The 20,388-nt window shown below is 35.7% G+C and overlaps 1 protein-coding gene across 2 annotated transcripts in view; it reads left to right on the top strand.

The window, feature by feature from the left end:
- Positions 1 to 4,110: 4,110 nt before the first annotated feature.
- The window catches only part of vwc2l (von Willebrand factor C domain containing 2 like), a 54,698-nt gene continuing 38,420 nt past the window's right edge, over positions 4,111 to 20,388 (top strand). The window contains exons 1-2 of one of the 2 annotated variants that reach the window (XM_065252097.1): positions 4,111 to 4,866; positions 5,905 to 6,375. In XM_065252097.1, coding sequence (XP_065108169.1) covers positions 5,986 to 6,375 — 390 coding nt within the window. In that variant the 5' untranslated portion in view covers positions 4,111 to 4,866; positions 5,905 to 5,985. The remainder of the gene's footprint in view (positions 4,867 to 5,904; positions 6,376 to 20,388) is intronic. The other variant, XM_065252098.1, reaches the window with a different exon arrangement.

Here is a 20,388-nt window from a genome sequence, read left to right as displayed (position 1 = left end):
GCATTCAGTAACAAACATCTGTTCATGTATTATTTTGCACATGACATCATACAAACCAATTTTGTTGTTTTTTCCACATTTAAGGGGAAAATTCATGTCATGGACATTTAACGTGTCCATGACTGGATTTGTGTTCTTTGACATGGAAATATTTATAATTAAAAAATCTAAAAAATAAAAAGCTTCAGTGCATGTTATACTATAAACATTTACAGTAAAGAAATATGTGGTATTTGGTGATCATTGGTAAATGTAGAGACAAATATAAGGAATATAAATGTGTCCAAGACCAATTTTCTCATCCTCCACAACAATTTTTAATCATTGTTTAAGCCCTCAAGGAACTAACATTTAAAAAAAATGTTGTAAGGGACATAATTGACTGTGACACTCAAGATGGCTACCAGGTAAGCAGTTCTTATTTTTTCTCTCCAGATAAAAGTTGAAATTTAGTTTGTCATAGTACCTAGAGAACTTTTTTAATTCTCATTACCAAAACATGAGTTTGTAAATGCATATATTTATTGTAATATCATGTTGCGGTAATGAAAATGCTAATCTAAAAAATTAAAAACTACAGTGCATGTTATACTATAAACATTTACAGTAAAGAAACATGTGGTATTTGATGATCATTGGTAAATGTAGAGATAATAAGGAATATAAATGTGTCCAACCAATTTTCTCATCCTCCGCAATAATTTTCAATCATTGTTTAAGCCCTCAAGAAACTAACATTTTACAAAAAAAATAGTTGGAAGGGACATAATTGACTGTGACACTCAATATGGCTACCAGGTAAGCAGTTCTTATTTTTCAGTCCTTACAGAAAAACGCAGAGTATTTTTGTGATTGTTGCGGGCAAAAATCCTTGATCTTGCGGCACGTTTTCTTAAAAATATGCAGGATATTTATGCAATTTTATGCGATGAAATTGCAGGAACTTGCAAAAATTGCTGAAACTTTCAAAAACTGTGGGAACTTTTCAGCTTTTGCAGCTTTTCATTGATGTTCACGTCACTTCATAACGTTCCCATGGAAACAGGGGACATGTCTGCACTTTTGTGAGATAAATGCAACATTTTTCAACTTTCTGATAAGATATATGTGATTTTTGCTACGAACATGCGGGGATTATGAAATCATGCAAGCACCGAATATTTTGCGAATGAAAATCTGGAATTTATGCTGCGAAAGAGTGTCGTATTTGAAAAATGTGTCCCCTGCATAAATATGATCGCATAATCGCATTTTTGGAGAGACTGATTTTTTCTCTCCAGATAAAAGTTAAAATTTTGTTTGTCATAGTACCAAGACAACTTTTTAGTTCTCATTACCGAAACATGAGTTTGTAAATGCATATATTTAATGTAATATAATGTTGCGGTAATGATAATTTTTGATAATGATAATCTAAAAAATTTAAATAATTTTATAGGAAATATTTTTTAAATCCTCTTAAAATAATGGTTATAGTTCAGACCTTAATCTTATATGTGCAAAAAAATGGCTTTAAGGGCTTTTTAAACATTCTGATGCTGGACACCTTCTAAATCTGGATTTCGTGTGAATCACCCAAATGCAAAAGAAAAATACACAACTTTCCGATAAAAATGTCTTCTTCAGGCAAAAGTAAGCATTTAGTGTGACTTCTTTTGGCACTAAGCACATTTTGAACTCTTTTGAGGAGATTAGAATTATAAATTAGGATTTAATTTCATTGAAATTTACTGTAAGAGAGCCTGCAGGTTACTGCTGTTGCTCAAGTGTGAGGGGAGCTCACTTTTGCTTATAATTTTATTCTGCATTTGTAATACCGCATACAATTTTTTATATTTTCTGGCTGTATTCTAATAAAGAGACTGAGAAATAATTATATATTGTCACTCACTATACCATTTCAAAAACAACAAATCTAATGGTGGCATGGTGGCCTAAAACTTATAAACAGTTTATTGTACAAGCAGCCGGTTTCTATAGTAAGGACATCATTACCGTTTCCACTCAGACACCCTGTACATTGACCCTCAACCATTAACATACAAATCATAATAATGGCAACAACAAACACGATTTGTTATAAATAATATCCATTATAATAACCAATAATATCCATTCAAATAGCTTCAAATGACAAATGCAATGACATCAATTAATAAAACACTTACATGTGCGTAATTAATTTATGTTACAGTGCATCTGTAGTACTGCATTATGTGAGGCCATTTAGATTGCATTACATTTTATTCATGCGTTTACTGTACAATGAGGTCAGTCAAACAGACTGTAAATAATGTAACACATACTTAAGCACTACCATATCTCTGTGTTCCAGTTCTGCTTCATGTTATTAAATAGCTCAATTATTTAAAAAAATCGAATTGATAAAAATTGCATGGCCTTTAATTCACCCAGTTCAAGTCTTATGTTTTAGCTGTAGGTGAATTGTATTTTAATGTCTGCATGACGTTGCTCTTTAATAAACTATGAACCCAAATGGCTTTTACACCGCCTGAGTAAAACCCCGGATCCTTTTCTCACCACTGAAGCTTAAAACATTCCATCCTTACACTCGGTTTCACAAACATCAGTTATATTAAAATCACGTAATGTCCCAGTGACCCCTGCCAGGTTTAATAAAACCTTATGAGCTGGTGTTGTGATGTCTGTGAAAAGATATATGACCCGGTCTGTGAACCCTTCACTACACAGGAGGGGCCAATTAGGACGGGATCGCTTACAGATGATGACACCCTCAAAACGAGGAACTTAGAAAACATGCCCCAAATACCAGGCGATGATGTCAGACGTGGTTGATTCTTAAATGATGTGACGGATGCCCAGCGCGAATGTGTCGGCTTCTGTGACCACAGCATAAGGGCATGAAAGAACTGGCATACGCTTCACGACAAAAAAATCTTTCAGTGGCTTTCCAAACTGCACATTTCACATTTAGATGCGATTAAAGTACTTTCCGGTTATTCATCTGTGCAGCCAACTTCTTTCTATACAGAGATTTAAAGGAGAGAAGATAGAGTGAAGGTTAAGCCAAAGACATAGTAGACTCTATCTCCCTCTGAGCTATGCTTATTCGATTAGAGTCACACTGGGAAGAAGACTCTAAGAGATAGTTTCTCATGTTTAGCTTTGCCCATACATACACCTCAGAAACCAGTCTAATGTATCTTCAGGGGCATATAACCTAAAGCTGAAAGTTCGCATTTGAAAGCAAAGCATGTGTCTTCACCTTTAGAAACCTATTGATTTTTCCAACTATGTGAACAGCATGTGTCTAAGATGGGTTGCCATCACAGATTTGCCGGAATCTCATTTAAGATCGACGTAGCCCACTCTTGTCCCAATCGACCGATCTTGCACGCTTTATGTGTGCTTCAAGAGATGTTACATAATGCACTTGTATTGTTTTGTCAATTACTATGGTTATGTCAATAGCTTATTCTCCTACTTTATTGTTTGTTTGGTTTGGATCCATTTTATGAGCTTAAGAAATTATATTGAATGCTTCATTCATGAAAAACATCAGACCGAGGCGACAGAATGACTCAATTTGATTAAAATGAAAACTTTGGTGCTAGGACTTTTGTATACATGTGCCTATTCGATAAAAAAAATAATTACACAGTTTGATGTTTCAACTTCTAATTTTAGACAATTGCATAGATGTGTGTTACCATGTGAACAACAGATACAGAATCTGTAATTGTTTCCATCTGACCATTACTGTAATGAATAGTATTAAATGTGCAAGCTAAAGTGGAGTGCTTGTATTATGCAGATCTGTTCAAAATCCATTTGTATAATTTGTACTAATTCGGTTCGAAGCATCTATAATTAATAATGCCTAGTTTGCCCACACTCACCTAGCGATCAAAAACAGTAATGCAGTGGCCCCTATAGGTTATCTTTTGCACGGCAAGTTTCCATTTCTCTAGTTTTAGTTTGCAATTAATCAGTATGCATACTCAATTGACTGTTGCTACTGTAGGTCTCATTGTTAGTATCTGCTTTGCGTTTAATGGCTTTCTTTTTCCACATACAAATACTCTAAGATGGTTAAAGGATGCGTTTTGTAAAGAATTTCAGATTCGGTCCTGTTGCACATATCATTGTTTATGCAAATAAAATCATTTTTTCCAAGTGTGGTACTGAACCAAAGCGCTGTCCGTGGTGCTGAACCAAAGCGCTGTCCGTGGTGCTGAACTTATTGAGGCGCCCTATTGAAGATGAAACGCTCCTCTGTTCTCATTCCTCTCCGCACTCAACTTACTAGCGCACTGTGGTACGACGCTTTTCTGTCTGCTCTGACGGTGCGCGGGAGACGCGAGCATCTCCAGTGTAGACAAACTTACTTTAGCACTAGGGAAACGTTTTAATATTGAATCTTTATGTTTATTACTTGAAGCTTTTATTTTCGGTGGAGATGCTGAAGACCGAACGGCGTTACTGATCCACCTGCAGTATTTGGGAGTTGATTTAAATGCCGCGGATGACTAGATGATCAGACGCAGACCCGTGAGGGAAGTACATTTTTAACAGCTGTTTTGGATATTTTTCCTTGCCCATACAACAGAGTGAGGGGTCACGTAATGTTCGCGAAAGGATGATTACATTTCTGGATATGTCACCTATGAAGTCGGAGGCAAAATATCGGGGCAGAGGCATGGTCGGCTTTCGTTTGTAAATATTATAGCAAAGACATTCGGATTATCGGTTTTGTTGGAGTAAGCACATTTTTGCACCAACTCTCTTCTACCTGGAATGATTTTTCATTTTACTTTACGCCACAAAGCCACTTGTCTCGTTTGATTACGATCAAAACAAATTGAAACCAGACATTTCAACGCGGTAAGTCTAGTCCTGTCTCTTGAATAATGGGATATTTCATGTTTATTGCAATGCAACAACGCAATACGAGCCTTGATAACAGTAACGATGATGCGAGCAATCACTTAAAATACATTCATTTCAGCTTAAATTAAGCAATCTCCTTACAGATGCATGTGATAGGGCAATCGTTTAACATATATATATTGTATATCTTTTAACATTAAAAGAAAGTCTTCCCTGACAGCTCGAATGCTTTTCTAAGTGCAGAATCTTACACCGTTCTTCGCCAGTCTGCAGTTTTATGGTTAATTTCTCTTGCTTTCACGAGTGAGAAAGCATTTGGATCCAAGCCCATTACGCACTCGTTAATGACACAGAACCCGTGTCGTTTCTTCGGGGCTTTTGGAGTAGATGAAATTCAGAGCGTAGAAATGTACGGACATGGTCAATTCACATCTATCTGCAGTGCTCTGGGCAATGGGAAGAAGCCGGAGAGCTACCTGTTGTCCTTACATTCCGCACAGACGCATGGGAGACAAATCAGATATCTATATGCGAGCATCTTTAGCTAACTTTATCTAGCAGTTTATGTCTGTGATTATATGTTTTTTTATTTATTATACTTTGTTATTTTGGAAATGTATCCCCGAACACACCCGTTTTTATTTAAGGCATGGAATTAATATCACATGATACAGAAGTACGCACAGAAAATACAATACTAATCTGAGGAACACACACCTCCTTTCTTTGAACAAACTCTTTAGGATATCTGTGGATAACTTTTGGCTACAAGAGCACATGTGGTGTAAGTCTGGTCCTTACATAGTTATGCAAACACTTTTGATAATATGTTACATTCCAGTATCAATGTTATAATACAGAATAACTGTATGTTAGGTAGCCTACATATAATTTGTTAATATAACACCCCACTTATTTAACTGGCCTACACTAAACCGTGTCGACCATTTGTATCATTTGAAAAAAAAATAATGAAATGAAACGCATGCACTATTATCATGCCGCGCGTCGTTTACATTTCTTTCCTTTAAGGTGTCGTATTTGCAGCATGGAGACTGACAACTTAAGGGACCGACACTCTCCTTGAATGCGTCAAGACCGCCGCGGCGAAGGATGGGCCCTTTTCTCCCGGCGATTTGCGTCGTGCTGCTCGCCTTGAACGCCGCCGTCTCGCCGGCCTCTGTCGGCCCTGAGGACTATCCCGCCGCGGACGAGGCCGAGAAAACTGCCAACAATGACATCATTTTCGATGACTACCGAGGGAAAGGTTGCGTGGACGACAGTGGCTTCGTGTACAAGCTCGGGGAACGCTTCTTCCCCGGCCACTCGAACTGCCCGTGCGTGTGCACGGAGGACGGACCCGTTTGCGACCAACCCGAGTGCCCTAAAATACACCCAAAGTGCACCAAGGTGGAACACAACGGCTGTTGCCCTGAATGCAAGGAGGTCAAAAACTTCTGTGAATATAGAGGGAAAACCTATAAAATCCTGGAGGAATTCAAGGTAGGATTATGCTGCTTATCAGTACAGTATATGCATGCATAAAGCATATGTTATTTTTCTATAACACTTCCAGATGAATGACATGCTTTGTGGAGTGTATATGGTTGTGCATGGTGGTTGGACTTTAGTTTACTGCATACTTCTACAATTACTAAGGGTTTTTTGTTGGGCATTGTGGTTCCATAAAGATCCAGATCCTTTATATTGCACAAAAGCTTATTTTATAGTGAAAAGAGGTTTTACATTTTATTAGAAAATTCTTAGGGGGAACAGAAATGAACTCTTAAAAATAAAGGTGCTTCACAATCCCATAGAAGGTTCCATAAAGAACTTTTAACATCCAAAGTACCTTTCTGTTTAAAAATAAAAGGTTATTTGTAGTAAAAAAAATGGCATCACTGTCAATAACATTTTAAGGATCTTTATTTCTAATGTTTAGATTGCTCAAAAGTCTGGCTGTATGACGGCACGTGTAAGATTATTTTTGAATTGTTGCATCATGTGTCCACTAAATAGGGAATGAGAGACATCTTTTACAGTAGGTGGTGGTTCATAAAGTAACTTTCATTACGACACACTAACACACTCAGTCCTTAAATGCGTGTGCGTTTATGAGTGTGTGGGTGGTTGGGTCTGTGCATGGGTGCAATATTGGATGTTGTGGGATTACTTAAAGTTTTATTCTTTTCTACTCTTAGAAGCTTATCATGATCAGCTCTATCCATCACTATCAACTGTAATTTGATTAGAGCTGTGCCACAGAAACCATCCACTTGACAAAGCAATCCATTTAAAACTAGTGTGCATCAGTGTGCATTTTCTCCTGACTTTAGATTTAGGTTATTTATATTGATCGGAGAAAGAACGCAAACTAATCAATCACACAACAATGCCTGGACCGTTTCTATAAAGACTCATCAGCCACAGACAGGTACACGAATATTGTTCTGCATGAAGTCATACCTGGCCAACGAGAGATTCATTTGAGAAATGAATTTATTAGGACTTCTGTGTGAGCTCTTACTGAAGACACATAAACAAGATACCAAAAATCACAGGGTTCTTTTGCTGTTGGGTTTTTTCTATTTAGCTGCTGCAGATTTCAATATTTCTCTAATAATAATGTGTGACCCTGGATCACAAAACTATAAGTCACACGGGTACACTGTAAAAAATGCTTGTGAAATCTACAGTAATTAACTGTGTTCATGCACAGCAAATAACTGTAATAAAGTTCACAGTGGATTACAGTGCATTCAGTGTGAAATCACAGTAGTGTTTTTAAACTGTAAAAATCACAGTAAAAAGGTATGTGCTGTAGAAAATCACAGTAAATAAAATATCCTGCAAAGATTCACAGTAACCAGCAATGTACTGTAGAGACTCACAGTAACCAACATTGTACTCTAGAGACTCACAGTAGGGGTGAGCAGGGGCAAAAGTACAATTTTTCAGAAAAACTTAATTTTAAAAGATAAAGTTTTAGACAGATATATTTTTGCTGTGATCAGTAACTCAAGTGTGGACTATGAATTCCAGGTGAAATTTTGGAAACAAAATGGCCTTAGACTCTGTCAGCAGGGACGAAAGTAACACACAAGTGGCTCAAAAGCAGAACAGAACAAGATAGATTTTTGTGTTACACTTGTTTTTAGTAAATAAACATGACTATGATCTTGTTTATATGTATTTTCGGTTAAATTTTGGTTTCATCAAATGTTTCTAAAGCAACCTGACTGTACAAACTTGAATTGTTGAAAAAAAACAACATTTTTAACAGTTTGAACACAATAAAATTAAATCAAATAAATTTTTTTTCAACATAATGCAACAGTATTGGCAGTAGGAGAAGAGTAACAAGTGTTACTTTCATCCCGACAGGAACTCCTGACATTTAAACCCGATTGACTTTTATTTTTAAAAACTTCATGATGTGTTACAGCACATTTTACAGTAAATGTATTTAAGTCCAGTCAACAACAATTTTTGTTAGCAACATGCTGATGTCTAATCTTATTCAGGATACACAAAATAAACTGAAGAAAATTATTTCTTCAATAATCTTTGTTGGGAATTCCTTTTTAAAGTACATTTATTATATTATATTTGAGTATTATGCTAGTAATGACAAATTAGAATTATTTTCTATTTCTTTAAAGGAGAAAGTCACTATGATTATTGTTTTGTCTACAATATGGTACACACAACATTCCATTAAATGCTACCATACTGAAATAAATTGTAGGTTACACTTAATACTTATACAACTATAAATAAGTTTTCAACTATGTCAACCAACTTTCACTAATTTGCAACTATATCTCAACTAACTGTCTAACTGTCCTTAGAGTATTAGTAGACTGTTAGGGTTAGGGAAGAGGTTAGGGTTAGTGGAATAAGTTGACATGCACCTGCAAAGATACTTATCACAATATCATCACAATAAAGTGTGAATATTAAGCAGACAGTCTACTAATACGGTAAAGATTGGTAGGATAAATAGTTGCAAAGTTTCTTATAATTAGTAAAATTTCTAAAGTGGACTATCGAAAAAAAGTGTTACCAAATTGTATTGGCTGACTCGTCATGTTGCTTTGAGTATAATTGGTTAATATGACTGTCATTCAGTAAACTGGCCAATGACTGCTGTGTGAGCACTGGTTTAGTTTGAACAAACTGAGGGTGCATCCCAATTCAGGGTCTGGATCCTTTTAAGGCTGTAGACTTTGAAGGCAAGGCTCAATAATTTGAAGGCAGCAGCCTCTAAACGCCACGGAGTGAAATGAAATGAGACGGTCTAGCCTATGGGGGCATCACTTGCTTTTCCCGCCCACTGCGCTTGTCACTGGGACACAAAAGCTGAGACCTATCAGACTTTTACAAATAAATATGGTGGCAGATTTTTTTATTTTACTTTAGAAAATATAACACATTGATGCAGATTAAACTATCCAACAGTATGTAAAATTCACCAACCTTAGAAATATACAAAAGCAAAACGCAACACACAACATTGCAGCAATAATATTAATTTACATCACTAAAACATCATTTATAATATTAAAACAGACACAAGGACCTTTAATTAGCAAAATATACAATTTCATTTAACTACAGTTTTGAATGTTTATTTCAAAATACCCAGACTTCATATTGAATTTTGGGATAGCCAAGGCTGTGAAGGATACATCTATGGATCCTCGGTAGGGCTGTAACGATTTATCGTGCAAATGCACGTTTTCTCAATTAATGAATTTGCATTAATTACGGTGAAATGCCGCCACATCCAAAAGCCAGGGGGCGCTCTCGTGCAGAAACTAACTTTGTACCATAGAAGAAGTAGGCTAGCATTGCAAACGCTGTTCCAGGATATGTCTACAGGAATATTTATATTGCTGTTCTTCAAATAGTTTCAGGTATTTCATGTTAATAAAGAATATTTTGAATGATTTTGAATGATTTTGTTTTATTTTGAATGATTATGATTTTTGATGCATAATCAGGCAGGTCTTTATAATGGGACAAGCTATAGCGTTACAGCCCTAACTCGGTTTCAGTGGGGAAAAGGCCACAGTAAGAGGCTTTTATATGAAGGAGCCTTCGAATTGTGACAGCCTTCGTCACAGCCCGGTGATGTCATTTGCCTTCAGATACGGCCTTGGAAGGCCACAGCCCCTGAATTGGGATGCACCCAGTATGTCTCACCCCATTTCATCAATATTTGACAACACTTGACCATTCGTCAATATGTGACGCGGAGGGTATACTTTCGCGTCATTTTTTGACGAACTGGGGACTTCAATACTATTACGTCCGTTGCATTCTCTTCTCCTATTTTCTTACCAATTTCGCGTCGGTTTAGGGTTAGATTTACATAATGACATCCCTACCCAAACCTAACTCTAACCCCAACGCCAGGTGACAACTGTTTCTAACCCCAACGCCAGGTGACAACTGTTTAATTTCGCGTACACTGTTTAATTTCGCGTACACGGTTTAATTTTGCGTAATCTAACCCTAAGCCGACGCGAAATTGGTAAGAAAATAGGAGAAGAGAATGCAACGGACGTAATAGTACTGAAGTCCCCAGTTCGTCAAAAAATGATGCGAAAGGTATACCCTCCGCGTCACATATTGACGAATGGTCAAGTGTCGTCAAATATTGACGAAATGGGGTGAGACTGTGTTATTTAAAGGGCGATTTATAGTCGTGCGTAGGTCCGTAGCCTGTGCATAGCTCTGTGTAGCCTGACGCGCACCTCACAAATTTTTTAACAGCACGTCAGATCTACTGACGTGCGTCTATCTACAGCACGTCAGATTGGTCCACCAGAACCCCTCCCATCAGGTAAAAAAAACTGCGTCATAGGTATTTCCGTTTGTGACGGTGAAAACAAAAATGAGCCAAGTTGAGGAGTGATTTAACTCAAACTGCATCAAAAGTCGATGTTTATTTACTTCCATCATTGCTGGGGCCCGTTTCAGAAAGGTGGTTAAGTGAAAACTCTGAGTTTGTTAACCCTGAAATGAGGGAAACTCTGAGTTTTCTGTTTCAAAAAGGGAGGTAGGTTAAACCTGAGACAGCGGGGTAAGTCAAGCCTGTTTCAGAAGGAGATGTAACTTATACTCAGAGTCTGTTTCCGGGGTAACTTACTCCGTGAACCTAACCTGGTCGGGAGCAGGTTTTATCCTGTAAACTCTGAGTTTCTTGTGGTCTCCTCCCCTTTTTTAAAGGAGTAGCGGTGTTTAATCTTGTTAGTTGCTTTAGTACATTCATTCATTGCGCACATTTTTATTATGTACACTGTAAAATATTTTTAGCTGTCTTTAAGTTATAATCAAATTGCCAGTGCAAACCATTTTAACAAACTACTTTATATTTTTATATATTACACTAAACTTTCAACTAAAAAATTAAAACAGTAAATTGAAATGACTTGTAAAGCTAATATGATATACTTAGGTGCATAGATCGTCTTATAGTGACTAAAATGCCATGTGCTTTATAGAGGATCCTGTAGATGATGATGTTGCATTCATTTGTAGAAAGTTAGATTTATGTCGCGAGAGGATTTTGAGACCCCGAGTGGTTTTTTGTCATATCCACTTAAATTGATGTGAGCGAAATTATTATTTTTTTGCAGTCATTTTAGATATATAAATATCATTATATGACTAATATCAGTCTTTGTGGTGCTCTTACATCTATACAGTTGTCTTGACATTTCTTACGTGTCCACTCGTCATTATCGCTGGTCCAGTGGGTAGTGCTTTGCGCCGTGGTATGGGCAGACATGCTGTCGGCGATCGAAGTTCGAATCCCTGCTCGGCTAATTTTTTTTCATTCATGACAAACATTTGTAAAGTTCGTAGCCTCATATTACAAAGTATTATGCTTGATTTCATTTTTAGCTGAGCAGCTGTCATCTTTTTGTCAATGGGATTGCATCTGCATGTAAATGAATATAATGACGTACAGTCCTCAGTTTATTTACTTCTGATATTTTAACTGTGATGAAAAATTAAATGTATGCATTTACTAGAGTAGCAATTTACAAAAACAACTCTTTTTTTAAAAATATATGCTCGTAGTTGCTGTACTCTTGCAGTAACACTTTCAGTTTTAGTAGTAAAAATGATTAAGACCTCTTTGTCACGTGCTGTTGCCATGGTAAATCGTAATATCTGAGCTCCATTGATGATGGCTTTTAATTGTGGCTGTGCACGTGCTTAACTCAGAGTCAACCTACTCAGAGTTGAGTTAACTAACTCAGATCAGCTGTTCTGTAACCGAAAACTCAGAGTTACTTATCTCAGAGTAAGTCAACTCAGAGTTCAAGTTTAAACTCCGAGTTGGTTGAACCTCCTTATTGAAACGGGCCCCTGGTCTTCTCAAATTATACACAAGAAGTTGCTGTTTCTTCTTCGTTTGTGGGTTAACTTGCTTAGCTTCTTCTTCTGTGACTTTTTTTGCTGCTAAATTGTTTTATTTTAGAGAAAATACACATGGTAGGCTAATAGATACTTTAAACAGTATTACACTGAAATCATCTTGGCCATATGCTGGTGAGACATGAAAACACATAAGCCCTCTGAATGGAGAGCAGTCCCATTAGAGTTTTACCAGTGGCTAAACCTGCACACAGGAAATAAAATTGCACAGTTTTATCAAAGTGAAGTGTGTATAAATAACGTAATAACTTTGTTCACATATACAGTATGATACATAATCTATAGGAAAAGGTCCATTGTTTGGAGTCATGTTTTGGTGATTCACTTAAACATCTGATAACTAGTCCACTCAAAGCTGAAATTATTTCGTACTTAAATGTCAGGCACGTTAAATGTAAATTAAACAATAATGTGTTTAAGCATGTTGAATAGAATTAAAACATAAATTCTAACTTTTAGTAAATCTTGTAAATATGTTTATTCATACTGTAGGATCCAGTAGATTACTAGCAATTTAAATGAAAACAGCTTTTCAATCTCTTAACATTGTCTGTTGTGGTATGGTTTCACTGACCTTTTTGGGCATATTTTAATGTTACTTATACACTATAAAATTAGGATTCTGAATTTAGAATCATTTTTAGAATCAATTGGTTGTGTTGTGCACTAGAACTATTTATTTTGGAGTGAAAATATTGTAGACATAAATTTGTTTTGCATTTCAGTTATTATACTTCACAGTAATATTGTGTTTAATAAAAATTGGAGGAAACTTTAAGTTTACTTGTAGTGTACTTTTGATTTATAATTAATTATTTTGTTATATTTACAGATTGTACAGAATTATATTTAGATATTTTTAGATTGTAACAAAAGTTTAAGATGTTTTAAGATACATTTCTTGGGAATTCATACTTTTTCATCCAAATTAAAATGTTATTTTACAAATGTTAGCATGCATTTATTGAATGTATTTGACTGTAAAAATATCTGTGAAACAGTAGCATTTTCCCTCAAATCAGAAAACTTATTGTATTGTTTTGTAATTTAGCATATTTAAATTAGATCATTAACGTTGTGACATGATCACACAAGATACATGTTTTACCACTCATTATATTGTGACTTATGTATATTTGAGTTTAAATTAGTTTTACATGTTTTCTTAGCCATTTTATCCTTTTGCTATTTTATGTGTGTATGTCTTTTATTTTGCTTCGTCTGGTTGTCATGTGAGGGGTCACATGATATGGAACTTTGTATAAAAGGAAAGAGCAGGAGCACATGGTTAGCTGACGCTATAGCTAAAACAAGCGGTTGCTGGTGTGTGGAGTTTGTGTATTTGGGCTTACCTTTCCAGTTACGTTTTATGGACTTTGGATATCACTTTCTTGGATTTTATATACACAGTGGAAACTTTGCACATTTGGACTTTTAACACGCTTGGACTTTTATATTGTTTTATATTTGTTTTTTGTATTTCTTTCTTTTAACAGTCTTGAGTTTTTAAATAATTGTAACTCAACCGTTAAGGCTGGCCGTTACAACTTTATTTTAACATTGATGAATGTTTACAGAAAATAACTAACCAATCAAATGCTGTAGGGAAAACCACAATGAACTATATATTAAAAACATATAATCTCTGCTCAGTTACTTGTCAATGACTGCCAGTAAATTACTGTGGAAAAAAATCACAGTAGTTACCTGGTAGCCATTGACAATAGTAATTTACTGTAGAAAAGAAATCACAGTAGTTAACTGGCAGCCATTGACAAGTAACTTACTGTGGAAAAGAAATCACAGTATTTAACTGGCAGCCATTGACAAGTAACTTACTGTACGGAAAAATCACAGTAGTTAACTGGCAGCAATTGACAAGTAACTTACTGTACGGAAAAATCACAGTAGTTAACTGGCAGCAATTGACAAGTAACTTACTGTACGGAAAAATCACAGTAGTTAACTGGCAGCAATTGACAAGTAACTTACTGTACGGAAAAATCACAGTAGTTAACTGGCAGCAATTGACAAGTAACTTACTATAGAAAAAAAACACAGTAGTTAACTGGCAGCAATTGACAAGTAACTTACTGTACGGAAAAATCACAGTAGTTAACTGGCAGCCATTGAGAAGTAACTTACAGTACGGCAAAATCACAGTATTTAACTGGCAGCAATTGACAGGTAACTTACTATAGAAAAAAAACACAGTAGTTAACTGGCAGCAATTGACAAGTAACTTACTGTGCTTTTTCTAAAGTAAGTTACTTGTCAATTGCTGCCAGTTAATTACTGTGAATTTCACAATAGGTTTTTTACAGTGTATATTTGTAGGAATAGCCAACTATACATTGTACACATTTTTCTTTTATGACAAAAATCATTAGGATATTAAGTAAAGGATCATGTACTATTGTACATGTAATATTATGTAAATTTCCTACCGTAAATATATAAAAACTATATTTTGTAAGGATGCAGTTGCTAAGGACTTCATTTGGACAACTTTAAAGGCGATTTTCTCAATATTTTTTCTCAATATGTACTCCAGATTATTCAAATAGTATCAATCCTAGCAAACGATACATCAATGAAAAGCTTATTTATTCAGCTTATATGATGTATAAATCTCAATTTCAAAATAATGCCCTTAATGGTTTTATGATCCAGGGTCAAATAATGTATATAATTTATATGAAACATAGCATATAGTAACTTTATAGTGTCCACAGGGCCCTTATTGGGAGGGGTGAACATTTCAGATCTTACACCTTTAATGTCCACGGAATAGAAAGACTCCCATTCAATTAAGTGTACATTTCTTATATCACCTAAAAAAGTTCAATTTCTTTCATAACACAATGTCATCACATCAACACTTTTATTTGTTGTGATTGATGAGATCAAAACAAACGGCTTCAGACAATCACCAAGTTTGCGGTTAAAGTGGTCTGTTTTTTTCTATTGCAAACTGTAATTAAAGTTTTAGATATCAACAAAGGGCAAAACAATAAATCATCACACACAAATGTAGTTTGGGCTGCACCGGAACACCCTTTAGATTGTTTCCAGCTCTTGTTATCAGCATTTATAGATTTCATCTTTCTTGGCAACATCACAGCAATTAATCTGAGCTAATTCGTTTTCATTCAGCATTTTTTCCTTGATCAACTTTATCACGGTAAAATATACAAAGACATTTATTAATAAAGTTTGTTTTAATTCAGCAACAATCAACAAGGTCTCTTATACACTGCACTCTCATACTCTGCACCTTAAGAGTTTATATTGGTACCTCAGAGGTACATACTGGTAACAAAGAACACATATTAATACCTCTAAGGAACATATTGGTACCAAAAAGTGTATCTTAGTACCTCTAAGGTACATATTGGTACCAAAGAGTGCATATTATTACCACAGAAGTACATACTGGTACCAAAGAATGCATATTAGTACCTCTTAGGTGCATATTTGTACCTCTAAGGTACATACTGGTACCAAAGAGTGCATATTAGCCCATTGAAGGTACATACTGGTACCAAAGAGTGCACATTAGTACATTGAAGGTACATACTGGTAACAAAGAGTGCATATTAGTACCTCGAAGGTACATATTGGTACCAAAGAGTGCATAATAGTACCTTGAATGTATATACTGGTACCAAAAAGTGCATATTAGTACTTCAGGGGTACATACTTGTACCAAAGAGTGCATATTAGCCCATTGAAGGTACATACTGGTACCAAAGAGTGCATATTAGTACATTGAAGGTACATACTGGTACCAAAGAGTACATATTAGTACCTTTAAGATACATACTGGTACCAAAGAGTGCATATTAGTACATCAAAGGTACATACTGGTACCAAAGAGTGCATATTAGTACCTTTAAGGTACATACTGGTACCAAAGAGTGCATATTAGTTCCCCTAAGGTACATATTGATACCAAAGATGCATATTAGTACCTTGAAGGTACATACAGGTACCAAAGAGTGCATATTAGTACCTCTAAGGTACATATTGGTACCAACGAGTGCATATTAGTACCTCTAAGATACATACTGGTACCAAAGAGTGCATATTAGTACCTTGAAGGTACATACTGGTACCAAAGAGTGCATATTAGTACCTCTAAGGTACATATTGGTACCAACGAGTGCATATTAGTACCTCTAAGATACATACTGGTACCAAAGAGTGCATATTAGTACCTTGAAGGTACATATTGGTACCAAAGAGTGCATATTAGTACCTCTAAGATACATACTGGTACAAAGAGTGCATATTAGCCCATTGAAGGTACATACTGGTACCAAAGAGTGCACATTAGTACATTGAAGGTACATACTGGTAACAAAGAGTGCATATTAGTACCTCGAAGGTACATACTGGTACCAAAAAGTGCATATTAGTACTTCAGGGGTACATACTTGTACCAAAGAGTGCATATTAGCCCATTGAAGGTACATACTGGTACCAAAGAGTACATATTAGTACCTTTAAGATACATACTGGTACCAAAGAGTGCATATTAGTACATCAAAGGTACATACTGGTACCAAAGAGTGCATATTAGTACCTTTAAGGTACATACTGGTACCAAAGAGTGCATATTAGTACATCAAAGGTACATACTGGTACCAATGAGTGCATATTAGTACCTTTAAGGTACATACTGGTACCAAAGAGTGCATATTAGTACATCAAAGGTACATACTGGTACCAAAGAGTGCATATTAGTACCTTTAAGATACATACTGGTACCAAAGAGTGCATATTAGTACATCAAAGGTACATACTGGTACCAAAGAGTGCATATTAGTACCTTTAAGGTACATACTGGTACCAAAGAGTGCATATTAGTACCTTTAAGATACATACTGGTACCAAAGAGTGCATATTAGTACATCAAAGGTACATACTGGTACCAAAGAGTGCATATTAGTACATTGAAGGTACATACTGGTACCAAAGAGTACATATTAGTACCTTTAAGATACATACTGGTACCAAAGAGTGCATATTAGTACCTCAAAGGTATATACTGGTACTAAAGAGTGCATATTAGTACCTCGGAGGTACATATTGGTACCAAAGAATGCATAATAGTACCTCGAATACACATACTGGTACCAAAGAGAGCATATTAGTATCTCTAAGACACATATTGGTACCAAAGAGTGCATATTAGTTCCCCTAAGGTACATATTCATACCAAAGATGCATATTAGTAACTTGAAGGTACATACAGGAACCAAAGAGTGCATATTAGTACATCAAAGGTACATACTGGTACCAAAGAGTGCATATTAGTTCCCCTAAGGTACATATTCATACCAAAGATGCATATTAGTACCTTGAAGGTACATACTGGTACCAAAGAGTGCATATTAGTATCTCTAAGATACATACTGGTACCAAAGAGTGCATATTAGTACCTCGAAGGTACATACTGGTACCAAAGAGTGCATATTAGTACCTCAAACGTACATACTGGTACCAAATATTGCATATTAGTACCTCTAAGGTACATACTCATACCATACATTCAAGATGCATATTTGTATCGAAGGTACATATTGGTACCAAAGAGTGCATAATAGTACCTCTAAGGTACATAGTGGTACAAAAGAGTGCATATTAGTACCTCTAAGGTACTTCTACTCAAATGCATACTAAATGGCACGTTTTTAAAGGGTACTGCCCCAGTGACAGCTACTTTTTGACCATTTTTCTGACAGTGTATCTGAATTACTGCAGAAGGCTGTTTGGCTGAATTGATATTTGTTTATAATCCTAACTTTGATGTTTTGGATCATGATTGAATTTGTATTGCATACCTGTAATGTGAAACTACTTGAAAGAACAAGATATCACTAATATTCATCTCATGCTTACATCCGAGTCATCCACTATATTCTCTAGATAATGTAAATCCAGGCCTTGTCTCTTTGGCAACCTGTCTCCTGACATTAAATTGTATTGTAAAGATTATGATCCTTGGCTTTATTACCTGCAGATCATAGCCCAAACCATGTTTAATATGAGGATTATAGTGGGGTGTAGAGTCTGTGAAATTCACACCGAGTGATACATTTCCCATCTGGCAACATCCTATATGTTATCACTCATCATTTCTGTTGTATCAACTTGGGACAGGCCAAACAAAAGTAGGATTTTATTGCAATACACAGTGCTGTCCTTCAGGTGTCAAGCTAAGTTCTGTTTCAATCTCCCAAAAAAACAAGACATAAGCATTTTTTTGCTAGAAGGATTTTAAATAAACATAGATGAGAATCGAAAAGAGAATATTAAGAGCTCAGATGGGAAACCCTTTTAGTGCGTGTGAATGTTTTCTTGTAAAGGTTATTAGTCAGTAATTGCAATGCATTATTTTCACAAATGTCACTACAGTCATTTTGTTGGCATTTATCTTTCTTTCACTGCAAAACCCTCTAAGTGCATGCAAGTTTTTTTGGTAAAAATCTACACTTCTAAAAAAAGGCTCTAGACACGCCTCACTGTTCTTTCTAAATTAAAGTTTTAAAAATTCCTAATATATTCTGTAAACCTTCTTTAACAAGGTAAAAAACTCTTGCATCTCGACAACTGAAATCCGACAAACACATAATGACGTTCACGCAATCGTTTTTTCAGTCACTTAGCTGACTTTGCTGAAAAATCATTGTGGTGTTTACTAGATTCTGACAACAATAATTTTTTTGAATGGCCTAAAGCTGGGATTAAGCAGGTTTGAAGCAGAAATATTTGATGAACGTATAATACATGCCAAGAGCATTTGGTCAATATCATAATCTCATTTTTGTCGGAAGTGGCGTTTAGCGGCTTTTGCATCTGAGCGCTTGATCAACATGATCTCACGGAAAGTTGTGTTATAGTCACGAAAATGTTTATGAATTTATTCATGTCCATGGCACGAAATTCAGCTTTTTGTGTCTGTGGCGCGAATGTCTTTTTTGTTTCATTTTATGTATTGTTTTATCTTTTTTTCTTATTTGTAAATCATTGTCGCTTGTGGTTATATTTTGGGGTTTGGGATACTTTTATGTATTGGTTTCTACATGTTTTTCTTCCGCTTTTAAAACTAATCTCACCTGGATTTGGGTTTGAGTTGGGGTTTGGGTTAGGATGTCTAAAAATGTAACGGTAAGTGATTCTAAAACCAACCACAAGTGACAATGATAAGAAAAGAAAAAAAAAACCTATGAGAAAACAATACATAAAATAACACAAAAAAGAAAGTTGTGCCACAGAAAAACTATTCATAGAAATTTGTGCGAGTGACAAGTAAAAGACATTCATGCTCAAGGCATAAAAAAGCTGAATTTCGTGCCATAGATACAAATAAAAGACTATAACATGACTTTCTGTGAGATCCGTCTGCTTCATATACAGTATAAAGACTCACTTAGGCAATAACAACTATTCAATCTTTTATAGGTGGCAACTTTTGAGATTTTAAAATCTAATCCGGCATCCTGGCCAAACTTGCCCATTGGCCTACTAATCATCCCTCATACTAATTGTCTATATGACTCTGTCTCCTCTCCACTAATAAGCTGGTGTGTGGTGGGCGTTCTGGCGCAATATGGCTGCCGTCGCATCATCCAGGTGGATGCTGCACATTGGTGGTGGTTGAGGAGATTCCCCCATTCATATGTAAAGCGCTTTGAGCACTGGAAAAGCGCTATATAAATGTAACTAATTATTATTATTATTATTATAATCCATCTTTGTTAAAAGCAAAGCCTGTCATTGCAAACATCAATGCATCATCTCATCTTCACATTCTCTCCTACCTCGAGTAGTGTCAAAAACAAACATCTTCGAATTCAAGCTTTTCAATACTTTTAAAAGCATGTTTGATGCTTTTGATGAAAGTAAACTCAGAAAACAAGTAAAGTAATTCCTAACTAGAGAAAATTCTTGAATTTTGTTTTGCGCGTTAACCAAACATGCATCAATGCTCACTAGCGTCTATTGAGATCTCTTTGAATTAAAAAGCAAACAGTGAGGTCCAGCTGTGAATGG

Source organism: Paramisgurnus dabryanus, chromosome 15 (assembly GCF_030506205.2).
Source record: "Paramisgurnus dabryanus chromosome 15, PD_genome_1.1, whole genome shotgun sequence".
In the NCBI taxonomy this organism is placed as follows: Eukaryota; Metazoa; Chordata; class Actinopteri; order Cypriniformes; family Cobitidae; genus Paramisgurnus; species Paramisgurnus dabryanus.
Note: the sequence above shows the minus strand (reverse complement) of the source record. Positions and strands in the feature narration are given on the sequence as shown.